The sequence below is a fragment of the Ursus maritimus genome, unplaced genomic scaffold, assembly GCF_017311325.1.
Source record: "Ursus maritimus isolate PB19 unplaced genomic scaffold, ASM1731132v1 scaffold_20, whole genome shotgun sequence".
NCBI lineage: Eukaryota > Metazoa > Chordata > Mammalia > Carnivora > Ursidae > Ursus > Ursus maritimus.
In genome coordinates this window covers 51,757,013-51,770,287 of record NW_024424453.1, presented here as the reverse complement: position 1 = coordinate 51,770,287, position 13,275 = coordinate 51,757,013, and the positions used below count along the sequence as shown (strand labels likewise).

The window sequence follows — 13,275 nt, the reverse complement described above, 5'->3', positions numbered from 1 at the left end:
TCTCTCCAGTCAATATAAAGTTGTGAAGAACTTTTGTTTTACTGGGTTAGATTCACATACATGCACTTCATTTGCAGATAATAAGAGCTTTTCCTGTGAGTGGTTTTAGTGTTTGCCACATGGTGCTGCTGACTCTGCCTTTAGCTGGCTCTGTTTCTGTCAGCCACCCACTCTGACTCTTTGCACTCAGGCTCTGCAGCATCTCCACTCCGTTGCTTACTTGCCCTTGATCTTTAGGAAGTGACCTTGCTTTGTAGGCAGCACTTGCCCTGGCTTCATCTCATGTCATGTCCTAGACATACTTCGTTCTGTTTCTATCACAGTGTAGGCACCCCAATGCCCTGCTTTTAACATAAAGTTTTCCCATATCAAAACAATGGTGAACAAATTTATATATATGTGAACAAATTTATATATATGTCTCAGTGTGCACATTTTTAAGGCTCTCTGGGCCTTCCCTTAGGAGTATGAAATGTATGACCTGTTTTGAATAAATTGATGTTTGTCCCATAGTTCTAAACTGTACTTTACTTTTCCATTTCCAACATTTATATAAAGTGGTATGGTGGAGGGGAATAGATAAGATACTCAGGAGGCCTAGATTTTTCCATTTTCTAGCTTTGTAAATTAATTACACCTTAATTTCTTCATCTGTCATATGGAGAAATTGGATTTGGTAATTCCTTAGGACCTTTTTAGCTCTGATGTTGCATGGCTCTGCCTTACTTAGCTCTTTTTCCTTTAGAGTCAAGATCGACATTTTCATGAGCCAACAGTAATCTTTGGTAAAATTTAAGTAGCTTCTTTTTGCAAAAAATTTTCTAAGTAATCATTTTTGCAGTGGAAAAACCAGATACATTATTTATCTTCCAAAATTAAATTATGAAGATAATAGAATACTATTAATAGGCCTTAAAAAACACACAGGAAAAAATAACCATCTTCCTACCAATAGTTACTATTATCTACTTTATGATTTATTTCTTTTTGACTGTCCATTCAGAATATTCTTGAAAATATGGGTGATTGAAATAGTTACCCAAGTAAGTAGAAAGAATCCAAAATTTTAAGTTGTGTTAAAATAGAATCTTCTCTTTGTTACACGATTCCGTTAGGAATTGAGCACAGATTTTTTGTGCTTTCTAGTGTTTGGCATGATATATAGAGTTATTTTTCTAAGTTTTAATCTTTAAACAGGTGTAGACATTATGTCATGTATATCTTTGCTAATAAGCAAGTCTGTACTTTAATAAAAATACATCTGTTTTTATTAACAGAGAATTCTTGAATTGGAAAGTTCTTTGGAAAAAAGCTTGCAAGAAAGCAAAAATCAATCAGAAGATTTAGCTATTCATTTGGAAGCTGAAAAAAATAAGCACAATAAAGAAATTACAATCATGGTTGAAAAACACAAGACAGAATTGGAAAGCTTGCAGCATCAGCAGGATACCCTTTGGACTGAAAAACTCGAAGTCTTAAAGCAACAGCATCAGACTGAAATGGAAAAACTTAGAGAAAAGCATGAACAAGAAAGAGAAACATTGTTGAAAGACAAAGAGTGTCTCTTCCAGGCCCACATAGAAGAGATGAATGAAAAGACTTTAGAAAAGCTTGATGTGAAGCAAACAGAACTGGAATCGTTGTCTTCTGAACTGTCAGAAGTATTAAAAGCCCGGGACAAGCTAGAAGAAGAACTTTCTGTACTAAAGGATCAAGCAGATAAAGTAAAGCAGGAGCTAGAGGCCAAGCTAGATGAACAGAAAAGCCATCACCAGCAGCAAGTCGAGAGTATCATTAAAGAACAGGAGATGTCTATCCAGAGAACTGAGAAGGCATTAAAAGATGAAATTAATCACCTTGGGCTTCTTCTGAAGGAAAAGGACAAGCATTTGGAAGAGCATCAGGCTCATGTGGAAAACTTAGAGGCAGATATTCAAAGGTCTAAAGAGGAACTCCATCAGGCATCTGCTAAGCTGGCTCTTTTTCAGTCACAGCAGAGTACTATACACGATCAGGCCAAAGCATCGGAGGAGCACTTGGCTCAATTGCAGCAGAAGTTGTTGGACTTGGAAACAGAAAGAATTCTTCTTACTAAACAGGTAGCTGAAGTTGAAACGCAAAAGAAAGTTGTTTGTACTGAGTTAGATACTCACAAAATCCAGGTGCGGGACTTACTGTGGCAACTGGAAAACCAGAAAAGTGACATGGAGGAAAAGCTGCAGTCTTTAACCCAACACTATGAATCCCAACTTAGAGATACTAACACAGAACAGGCACAGACAAAGCAGAGCTTGATAGAAAAGGAAAATGTAATTTTACAAATGAGAGAAGGACAGAGCAAAGAAATTGAAACACTCAAACAGAAATTATCAGCCAAGGAGGACAGTTTTAGTGTTTTACATGAGGAATATGAAACCAAATTCAAAAATCAAGAAAAAAAGATGGAAAAAATTAAACAGAAAGCAAAGGAGATGCAAGAAACGTTAAAGAAAAAATTACTGGATCAGGAAGCCAAACTTAAAAAAGAGCTTGAAAATACAGTTCTAGAGCTTAGTCAGAAAGAAAAACAATTCAATGCCAAAATTTTGGAAATGGCACAAGCTAACTCCGCTGGAATCAGTGATGCGGTGTCAAGACTGGAAACAAACCAAAAGGAGCAAATAGAAAGTCTCACTGAGGTACATAGACGAGAACTCAGTGATGTCGTATCGGTCTGGGAAAAGAAACTTCATCAGCAAGCTGAAGAACTTCAGGAAAAGCATGAAATCCAGTTACAGGAGAAAGAGCAAGAGGTAGCAGAACTGAAGCAAAAGATCCTTCGAAGTGGGTGTGAGAAAGAAGAGATGAACAAGGAACTAGCATGGCTGAGAGAAGAGGGCGTTAAGCAGGACACAGTAGTAAGGGAATTGCAGGAACAGTTAAACCAGAAGTCTGCTCATATGAATTCTCTCTCACAAAATGAAACTAAACTAAAAGCACAACTTGAAAAGCTGGAGGTTGACTTGAATCATTCTCTGAAGGAAAATACTTCCCTTCAAGAGCATATAGTTGAACTGGAGATACTGGCTGAGAAAGATAAGCTGAAGGTTTCTGAGTTGACTGACAAGTTGAAAACCACAGACGAGGAATTCCAGAGTTTGAAATCTTCACATGAAAGAAATGAGAAAAGCCTGGAAAACAAAAGCTTGGAATTCAGAAAACTGTCCGAGGAGCTAGCAGTTCAGCTGGATATTTACTCTAAGAAAACTGAAGCCTTGTTACAAGCTAAAACAAATGAGCTAATCAACATTAGTAGTAGTAAAATTAATGCCGTTCTCTCTAGAATTTCCCACTGTCAGCACCACACAACAAAAGTTAAGGAGGCACTAGTGATTAAAACCTGCAGAGCTTCTGAATTAGAAGCACAGCTTAGACAGCTAGCAGAAGAGCAGAGTACACTCAATAGTTCTTTTCAACAGGCTACCCATCAATTAGAAGAAAAAGAAAATCAGATTAAGAGCATGAAGGCTGATATTGAAGGTCTTGTAATGGAGAAGGAAGCCTTACAGAAGGAAGGAGGCAACCAGCAACAGGCTGCTTCTGAAAAAGAGTCTTGCATCACGCAGTTGAAGAAAGAGTTATCAGAGAACATCAATGCAGTCACACTGATGAAAGAAGAGCTTAAAGAAAAGAAATCTGAGATCAGCAGTCTTAGTAAACAACTAACTGATTTGAATGCTCAGCTTCAGAACAGCATCAGCCTAACCGAGAAAGAGGCAGCAATCTCGTCACTGAGTAAGCAATACGATGAACAACAACGTGAATTGTGGGGTCAGGTGCAGGATTTATCTTTGAAAGCTGAGACTCTGAGTGAAGAGAAGATCTCTGCTCTTGAACAGGTAGATTACTTGTCCAACAAATTCTCAGAATGGAAGAAGAAAGCACAGTCAAAATTCATACAGTATCAGAGTACTATTAAAGAATTGCAAATGCAGCTGGAGTTAAAAACAAAGGAAGCCAGTGAAAAGGATGAGCAGATACATGGATTGAAGGAGGACCTTGATCAGCAAAGTGAGAGATTAGTATGTTTAAAGGGTGAAATGGAAGATAAGAAGAGCAAGCAGGAGAAAAAGGAGTGTAATTTAGAGGCTGAGTTAAAAACTCAAATGGCAAGAATTGTGGAATTAGAGGAGCGTCTTACTCAGAAAACAACTGAAATTGAGTCCTTAAATGAAGTGCTTAAGAATTACAATCAACAAAAGGACACTGAACAGAAAGAAATGCTTCAGAAACTTCAACACATTCAAGAGTTAGGAGAAGAAAAGGACAACAGGGTTAAAGAAGCTGAAGAAAAAGTCTCAAGACTTGAAAAGCAAGTGTCTTGCATGGAATCTGAACTTGAAACCAAGAAGAAAGAATTGGAACATGTGAATTCAGGTATGAAGGGCAAAGAAGAGGAGTTGAAGGCACTGGAAGATAGACTTGAGTTAGAAAGTGCTGCAAAGTTAGCTGAACTGAAGAAAAAAGCTGAACAAAAAATTGCTGCCATCAAGAAGCAGTTGTTATCTCAAATGGAAGAGAAAGAACAGCAATATAAAAAAGACACAGAAGGCCATTTGGGTGAGCTAAATACAAAATTGCAGGAGAAAGAGAGAGAAATTCAGGTCTTAGAAGAAAAACTGAAATCAGTGGAAGGTCCACCACAATCAGAAGCATCAGTTGTACCCAGATCTGCAGAATACGTGGCAGCCTGTGTGGAGCAAGAAGCAGCAGATCCCCAAGGCTGTGTGCAGAAGGCACGTGAAGACAAAATCTGTGCTTTACAGAGAAGTCTAATGGAAAAAGAAAAGCTGTTGCAGAGGCTAGAGCAGGAAAAAGAAGAGACGGTATCTTCTCATTCTGAAATCCAGTGCAGATACCAGGAGCTCTTAATAAAGATAGAACACGCCAAAGCAAAGCAGCATGAGGATCAAGTTATGATAAATCATCTTCAGGAAGAACTTGAAGAAAAAAGCAAGAAATATTCCTTGATAGTATCCCAGCGTGTGGAAGAAGAGGGAGGTAAAAATAACATAGGGGCAAAGCAAAACTTGGAAAATGTGGTTGATGATGTCCAGAAAACGCTCCAGGAGAAGGAACTAGCCTGTCAGATCTTGGAGCAAAAGATAAAAGAGCTGGATTCCTGCTTAGTAAGAGAGAGGGAAGGGCATAGAGTTGAAATGGAAGAGTTGACCTCAAAATTTGAAAAATTACAGGCTTTACAACAACAGATGGATGGAAAAAATAAACCCACAGAAGCTTTGGAAGAAAGTGCTGAAGAAAAGTCCAAATCACATGTAGTCCAACCCAAATTGCCTGGTAACATGGAGGCCGAGCACAATGACCTGGAATTTAAATTAGCAGGGGCACAGCAGGAGAAGCAGAAGCTGGGCAAGGAGATTGTTAAGTTGCAGAAAGATCTTCGAATGTTGCGGAAAGAGCATCAGCAAGAATTGGATATCATGAAGAAAGAATATGAACAAGAAATGGAAGAGAAAATCAAGTAAGTTTTTCAGCATGAATAATTTATTTATTTATTTGTTTGTTTATTTATTTATTTTAGAGAGAGAGTGAGTGGCAGTGGGGGGACAGGGTGGTGGAGAGGAGAAGGAAAGAGAGAATTTTAAGAAGGCTCCAGGTCTAGCATGAAGCCCAACTTGGGGCTCAGTCTCATGATCTGTGATCATGACCTGAGCCGAAATCAAGAGTTGGACACTTGGGCTGCCTGGGTGGCTCAAGAGCCTTCCACTCTTGATTTCAGCTCAGGTCATGATCTCAGGGTGGATCGAGCTCCACACTGGGCTCTGTGCTCAGCACAGAGTCTATTTGTCTCTCCCCCTGCATGCACATGCTTTCTCTCTCTCTCTCTCTCTCTCTCTCTCTCAGATAAATAAATAAAATCTTTAAAAACAACCAAAAAAGAGTTGGACACTTAACCGACTGAGCCACCCAGGCACTCCAGCATGAATATTTTTAAGACAGTCCTTTTTAATTAAGTCCCTTTTACTGTACCTAATACTCCTAAATTTCACCTACCCAAACTATGAAGCATACATTGAGTAAGTTAAATGCTGAGAAGAAATAAAAGCAATTTAAGGCAAGAGGCAGTGTTATTTCATGTCCATTTAGAGGGACCATTTTTTGCAGAAACGATTATGCTTATTACATGCATATCCCAGTAATTTCTTTTCGTTTTACTATTTTTAGTATTAGCATTATTATTATTTAAGATAGATGTGTATGATGAAAATTTTAAGTGGAAAAGAAGACTTCTCACATCCCCAGGACCACTGTCTAGAGATAATCATAGTTTCTGTATCCTCCTAGGAGTTTTCTATGCCTGGACGTGCACAATACATGCATATGCACCCTTAAACATGTTTTTATACCAATGAGATCTTGTGTGCACTGTTGTGAAGACTAGGTAACTCTGTACAGCTTGTTTTGTGTTTGACAACAGTTAACTCTTTATATTCTTGTTACACAGACAGGAGCAGGAAGATCTTGAGTTGAAGCACAATTCCACATTAAAACAGCTGATGAGGGAGTTCCATACACAGCTGGCACAAAAGGAACAGGAGCTGGAAATGACCATAAAAGAAACCATTGGTGAGTCAGATTTTAAATTCAGCAAAGAACAAGTCAGAATCAGCAGAGACTATTTATAATTTAAACTTATTGTCTTCACTCTGTGCTAAGTGCTTTAAGTAATTAAACTGGAGGAAAAAATGATTCCTGTCCAAGAAAGTTCTCTAATGGGAACCTGTGCTGCTTGGCAGCAGCTTGCCTTTAGGAGAGGAGGAGTGGGTGAAAGAACCTGAAACATTAGCTAATTAATTGCCTTATAAAGACATTTCTGCTCTGTGAGAGGGTACATATGATGTTGATTTTTATCAAATTTAATTTGGAACTGAAATTGGTATGTAGATACTAATTCTTGCCTAATGTGTGTTCTTGTGTGTGTCCATTTTTCATGTATTAGATAAAGCCCAGGAAGTGGAAGCTGAACTTTTGGAAAGCCATCAGGAAGAGACAAATCAGTTATATAGAAAAATTGCGGAGAAGGAAGACGATTTACAAAGAACAGCCAAAAGATACGAAGAAATCCTTGATGTACCTTATTTTCTTTCTCTTTTTTGAAATTTAGCTGTGCTGAATTTTATGGTGGTGCTAAAGATTGGGCTGTCAGATTTCCTGCTTTTCTAATGTAGAGAGGTTTTGCTTTGGCTCAATATTACCCAAATTTAATATTCACACTCTATGCATATTTATAGGGAGTCTGATTGATTTCTGCCAGGATCATAGTTTCCTGATCAGATTCTGCTAACCCAGCAGTTCAGTCCACTTGGCAGGTATCGAAGCAACAGTGAGTTACTAAGGGGAAGAATGGATTCTCTTCTCATCTTTCTCTCAGTCAGACTAAATTGTAAGAGAGACAGACTAAGAATTGAGACCTTGTACTTGGGTGAGGTCTAAGCAGTGAAACAGTTAATGTGTTTATGAGTGTGGCCACCTAGCTGGGATCTTTCCAGGAGGTCCAGTTAACTTTACTCCATCCCAACCCAATTTTCACAGTTTTTGTTGCTCTCAAGAGAGAAAAAAGGTGGGGAAAATAATGGAATGCGTCAGCCAAATCTTTTATATTTAGTGGAAGGTTGGTTCACTGTACTACTCTACTAGTGATGGATAAGCATTGCCATTTCTGTGTGTCAAGAGAAGCCATGAATGCCAGTTAGTATTTTGGACTCCAGAAAATTTTCAAATGTAAAACTATGTAAAGTATACTATGTTGGGATGCAGATTCTTTAGTTACTCCAAGGTTTATTTCACTATATGCCAGGAACCATTTGATGATTAAGAATGCATAAATCAGAGAATCATGCCTCAACAGACTACAGCAGCAGAAGTCTGAGCCGGGAACAGAGTGTAATAATAATTATTTTAAAGGCAATTGAAAAGGCCAGAATTCCAGGATAAGGCATATGCATAGAAATGCCACCTTTGTGTAATTTTTGAACGTTAGGTCTTATTATGAAAAGGTTTGAATAATATTACTCACATTTTCTTATATTTCTGTAGAGTGTGTATGTGCAGAGCTTTAAAAAAAACTATGTTTCTTGACTGATTAGAGAATATTGGAATTGGAAGATACATTGTAGTTGGTTTAGTTTCTTTTCTTTCTTTTTTTTTTGCAAAAGGCAAAGCAAGTTCAGCATAGTTAAGTGATTTACCTAAAACTTCAGCGTGAGTGGGAGAGCACTGACCTTTCATTAGCGTCATATATTCTCACTAAGAAAGGAACTTGGGGAAGGCAGTAGTTATTTATCATGGATAAGTAAGTCAGGGAGCTTCATTCGCAGGGAAGGAACTGTGCCACAGCTAGAATGTTCCCTTTTGTGAACTACTTCTCTGTCTCTGAATGTATGGGATAGCAGACCAAAGACCTTCCAAGGTCATGACAGACCTCTGTAGGTAGAAGGGTGAGGGAACAAGGAGGCAGGTAAGAAAGTTAACCTGTGGTATGGTTCCTCCTTGAAAATTGGGTGTATATTAGGGAAATTAAAGGAATGATCCTCTTAAGTTTCAGGCTTGGAGATAGGAATTGGAGTGGGAGGGAAGGAGTTGGATGGACTCATCTCCAAAACCCCTTCCTGTGCCTTAGACCAGCACTGTCCATTAGAAATAGAGTACAGGCCACAAATGTGAGCCATATGTGTAATTTAACATTTTCTAGTATCCATCTTAAGAAAAGTGAAAGAAACAGGTGAGCTTAATTTTTTAAAAAGTTTTTTTCAAATTCCAGTTAGTTAACATGCAGTGTAATACTAGTTTCAGGTGTACAATATAGTGATTCAACACTTCTATACGACACCCGGTGCTCATCATGGATAGTGCACACCTTCATCCCCGTCGTCTATTTCACCCATCCCCCCCACCCACCTCTCCTCTGGGAACCAGCAGTTTGTTCTCTATAGTTAAGAGTCTGTTTCTTGGTTTCTCTTTCTCTCCCTCCCTCCCCTTTTTTCCCCCTTTGCTCATTTGTTTTGTTTCTTAAATTTCACATATGAGTGAAATCATATGGTATTTGTCTTTCTCTGACTTTTACTAGGTGAACTTAATTTTATTTTATTTTATTTTTTTTTTTTTTTTTAAAGATTTTATTTATTTATTCGACAGAGAGAGAGACAGCCGGCGAGAGAGGGAACACAAGCAGGGGGAGCGGGAGAGGAAGAAGCAGGCTCATAGCGGAGGAGCCTGATGCGGGGCTCGATCCCAGAAAGCCGGGATCACGCCCTGAGCCGAAGGCAGGCGCTTAACCGCTGTGCCACCCAGGTGCCCCTGAACTTAATTTTAATAGTAATATGTTAACCCATTATATCCAAAATATTATCATTTCAATATGTGGTCAATATAGAAATTATGTATGTATTATTTCTTTAAGATTCGGTGTGTTTTTACGTTTGCAATCCACATCAGTGTGGATTAGCTACATTTCAGGTGCTCATAACCACAGTTCTGGGGTAGCTTATGGCTACTCTATTGTACAGCGTAACCTCAGACTTTCACTGCCAGGTCTAGGGCTGACTTTGATAAATAGGCAGTTCCCATCTGAACACCCCAAATATAAACTCTGTCTTGAAGCATTTCTTTTTACAAGTACAGTTATTACCAGGGTGCCGGTGGCTCAGTTGGTTAAGTGTCCAACTCCATCTCAGCTCAGGTCTTGATCTCAGGGTCATGAGTTTGAGCCTTGCACTGGTCTCCACACTGGGCAAGGAACCTACTTAAAAAAAAAACCCAAAAAACTATAAATATTACTAAAAGAGATATTAGCAATTCTTAGCAAATGCTATATTCCTTTGATTCTGAGATATATTCTCTACCATTCTCCCATTTTAAAATTTCCAGAATTAGAGGTTTTTTAAGGGATTTGTATGTTTTACCTACTAGCATATTTTCCCACTCTGGAAAGCTATTATCAGATTGATGATGTGTCTGAATGATGACATTGTAGAATGTTGTATTTTTGTCATCCATTAAAACGTGCGATTTGCTAATAGCAAAGTGGAGCACAGAGACATTTTCATTTTCCCACCTTTACTGTCTTAGGGTAACATCCTTACTATTCTTTCCCCTATTTGAAGATGCTGGGAACTTTTGTCATCCTTGATTCACACCGTCTGTCTTTCTCAGCCCCTCACACATATGCATCCTCACACCTGTTAGGGCATGAAATCTGCTTATCTTCCCTGATTTATGAGGCAGAGAAATCATCTGTTTCCCTTTAATTGTATGCAGCTAGCATAGCCAACATAAGAGTCTCAGCACATAGATTTTCATTGAGTCATACTGCATTTTCCTCTCCTCTCAATGCCGCCGCTATTGCCACCGTCTGACTGCCATCTTCCATTTGGTCTGGTCTTTTGTATTACCCAGCTGATGTCTTTGCTGCTGGTCTTTTTTCTAAGGTATTCATCTCTTCTTGTCAGAGTTATTTTCTGTTTTGAAATGAGGATGGGATCATACCACTTCTCCTAAATACCTTCAGTGGCTTCCCATCATCCCAGTGATACCTCTTCCAGTTCATTCTGTGCTGGACGAACTCAGTTTTACCTTGTTCTTCATCATATTTTACCTTTGGTCATGCTTTTCTGTGTGCCTAAAGATAACTTTCTCAAGCTTTGTGAATAAGTGAGTTATTACCATCTCTCAAATTTTGGCTTTAAAAACAAGTTTTCAATTTAACTTTTATTTAGAAAGAAAATTTTTGAATCAAGTCTTTTCACATAGTTTAAAGATCAAAATAATATTAAAAAGTATAGTTAGAGAATGGTCTATAATGAAAACCCATTCCTGTTCTCTGTATTCTACATCTTGCCCCTTTTCTCTCCACAGGTAACAATTCCTCTCTTTTCTTTTCTTTTTTCTTTTCTCTTTTTTAAAGATTTTATGTATTTGAGAAAGAGAGTGAGTGTGCATGAGTGGGGGGAGGGGTAGAGGGAGAGAGAGAATTTCAAGCAGATCACAGAATCTGATGTGGTGCTCAGTCCTATGACCCTGAGATCATGACAGGGGTCAAAATCATGAGTCGGTCACTTAACCAGTTGAGCCACCCAGGTGCCCTGTTCTTTTCTTTTTTAAAAAATTCAATTTACTTAAGTAAAAAAAAAAACCAAACAAAAACAGTTCATCCATTTCTCCCACCTCTCCATGCTCTACCTCTGGCAGCCACCAATCTGTTCTATCTATGAGTTTGGTTTTTAAATTTTTACTTATTTATTTGTAGATTCCACATATAAGTGAGATCGTTATGGTATTTGTTTTTCTCTGTCTCACTTGTTTCACTCAGCATAAGGCCCTTGAAGTCTGTCCATGTCACAAATAGCAAAGTTTTATTCTTTTTTATGGCTGAATGATACTTCTGTGTGTGTGTGTATACATACATACATATAATAATTTCTTTATCCATTCATCTGTTGATGGACACTTAAGTTGTTCCCGTATCTCAGCTGTAATAAATAATGCTGCAGTGAACATTGGATACATATATCTTTTTGAGTTAGTGTTTCTGTTTTCTCTGGATAAATACTCAGAAGTGGAATTGCTGGATCATATGGTAGTTCTGTTTTTAATGTTTTGAGGAACTTCCACACTGTTTTCCATAGTGGCTGCACCAATTTACGTTCCCATGAACAGTGCACAAAGGTTCCCTTTTCTCTGCATCTTTATCAGCACTTGTTATTTCTAGTCTTTTTTTTTTAATAGTCATTTTAACAGCTGTAAGGGGATATCTCATTATGGTTTTGATTTGTATTTTTCTTTTCTTTTTTTTTTTTTTTTTTAAGATTTTTATTATTTATTTATTTGACAGACAGAGACAGGCAGCGAGAGAGGGAACACAAGCAGGGGAGTGGGAGAGGAAGAAGCAGGCTCCCAGTGGAAGAGCCTGACGCGGGGCTCGATCCCAGAACTCTGGTATCACGCCCTGAGCCGAAGGCAGACGCTTAACGACTGAGCCACCCAGGTGCCCCTTGATTTGTATTTTTCTGGTGATTAATGATGTAGAGCATCTTTTTATGGACCTATTGGCCATCTGCGTGTCTTTGGAAAAAAGTTTATGTAGGTCTTCTACCCATTTTTTAATTGGATTTTTTTCTTTTTGCCATTGAGTTGTATGAATTCTTTATATATTTTGGATATTAGCCCTTTATTGGCTATATTAGCCCTTATCAAAATATCAGATGAAATATTTTCTCTCATTTTGTAGGTTGCCTTTCCAGTTTGTTAATGGTCTCCTTTGCTATGCAGAAGCTTTTTAGTTTGATGGAGTGCCAGTTGTTTATTTTTTGCTTTTGTTAGACTCAAAACCATTGCCAAGACCTGTGTCAAAGAGCTTACTGCCTATGTTTTCTTCTAGGAGTTTTATGGTTTTAGGTCTTACATTCAAGTTTTTTTTAAGATTTTTATTTATTCATTTGTCAGCAAGCACGAGCAGGGGGAGCAGCAGGCAGAGGGAGAAGCAGGCTCCCTGCTGAGCAGAGAGCCTGGTCACGGAGCTCCATCCCAGGACCCTGGGATCATGTCCTGAGCTGAAGGCAGGTGCTTAACCTACTGAGCTACCCAGGCATCCCATAGTCCATTTTTAAAAAGATTTTATCTATTTCTTTGAGAGAGGAAGAGAGCACGAGCAGGGGGAACAGAAGTGGGGGTGGGGGTAGAAGCAGGCTCCCTGTGGAGCAGAGAGCCTGATGCAATGCAGGGCTTGATCCCAGGACCCAGAATCATGACCTGAGCCACAGGCAGACGCTTAAATGACTGAGCCACCCAGGTGCCCCATTTTGAGTTAATTTGTATGTGGTATGAGATGGTAGTCCAGTTTCATTCTTTTATATGTGGCTGTCCAGTTTTCCCTGCACAATTTAGTGAAGAGACTATTCTTTTTTTTTTGAAAGATTTTATTTATTTATTTGACAGAGATAGAGACAGCCAGCAAGAGAGGGAACACAAGCAGGGGGAGTGGGAGAGGAAGAAGCAGGCTCATAGCGGAGGAGCCTGATGTGGGGCTCGATCCCAGAACGCTGGGATCACGCCCTGAGCTGAAGGCAGACACTTAATGACTGCACCACCCACACGCCCCATGAAGAGACTATTCTTTACCCCATTGTATGTTCTTGGCTCCTTTGTTATAAATTAATTGACCATATATGCATGGATTTATTTCTGGGCTTTATCCTTTTCCATTGATCTCCATGTCTG

At 38.8% G+C, this 13,275-nt stretch overlaps 1 protein-coding gene across 1 annotated transcript in view; it reads left to right on the top strand.

Moving 5' to 3' along the window:
* Nucleotides 1-13,275, top strand: part of GOLGA4 (golgin A4) — a 114,382-nt gene that overhangs the window by 67,526 nt on the left and 33,581 nt on the right. Inside the window, 3 exon segments of the mRNA XM_040636973.1 lie at nt 1,278-5,521; nt 6,506-6,627; nt 7,001-7,131. Of these exon segments, the coding sequence (XP_040492907.1) occupies nt 1,278-5,521; nt 6,506-6,627; nt 7,001-7,131 (4,497 nt within the window).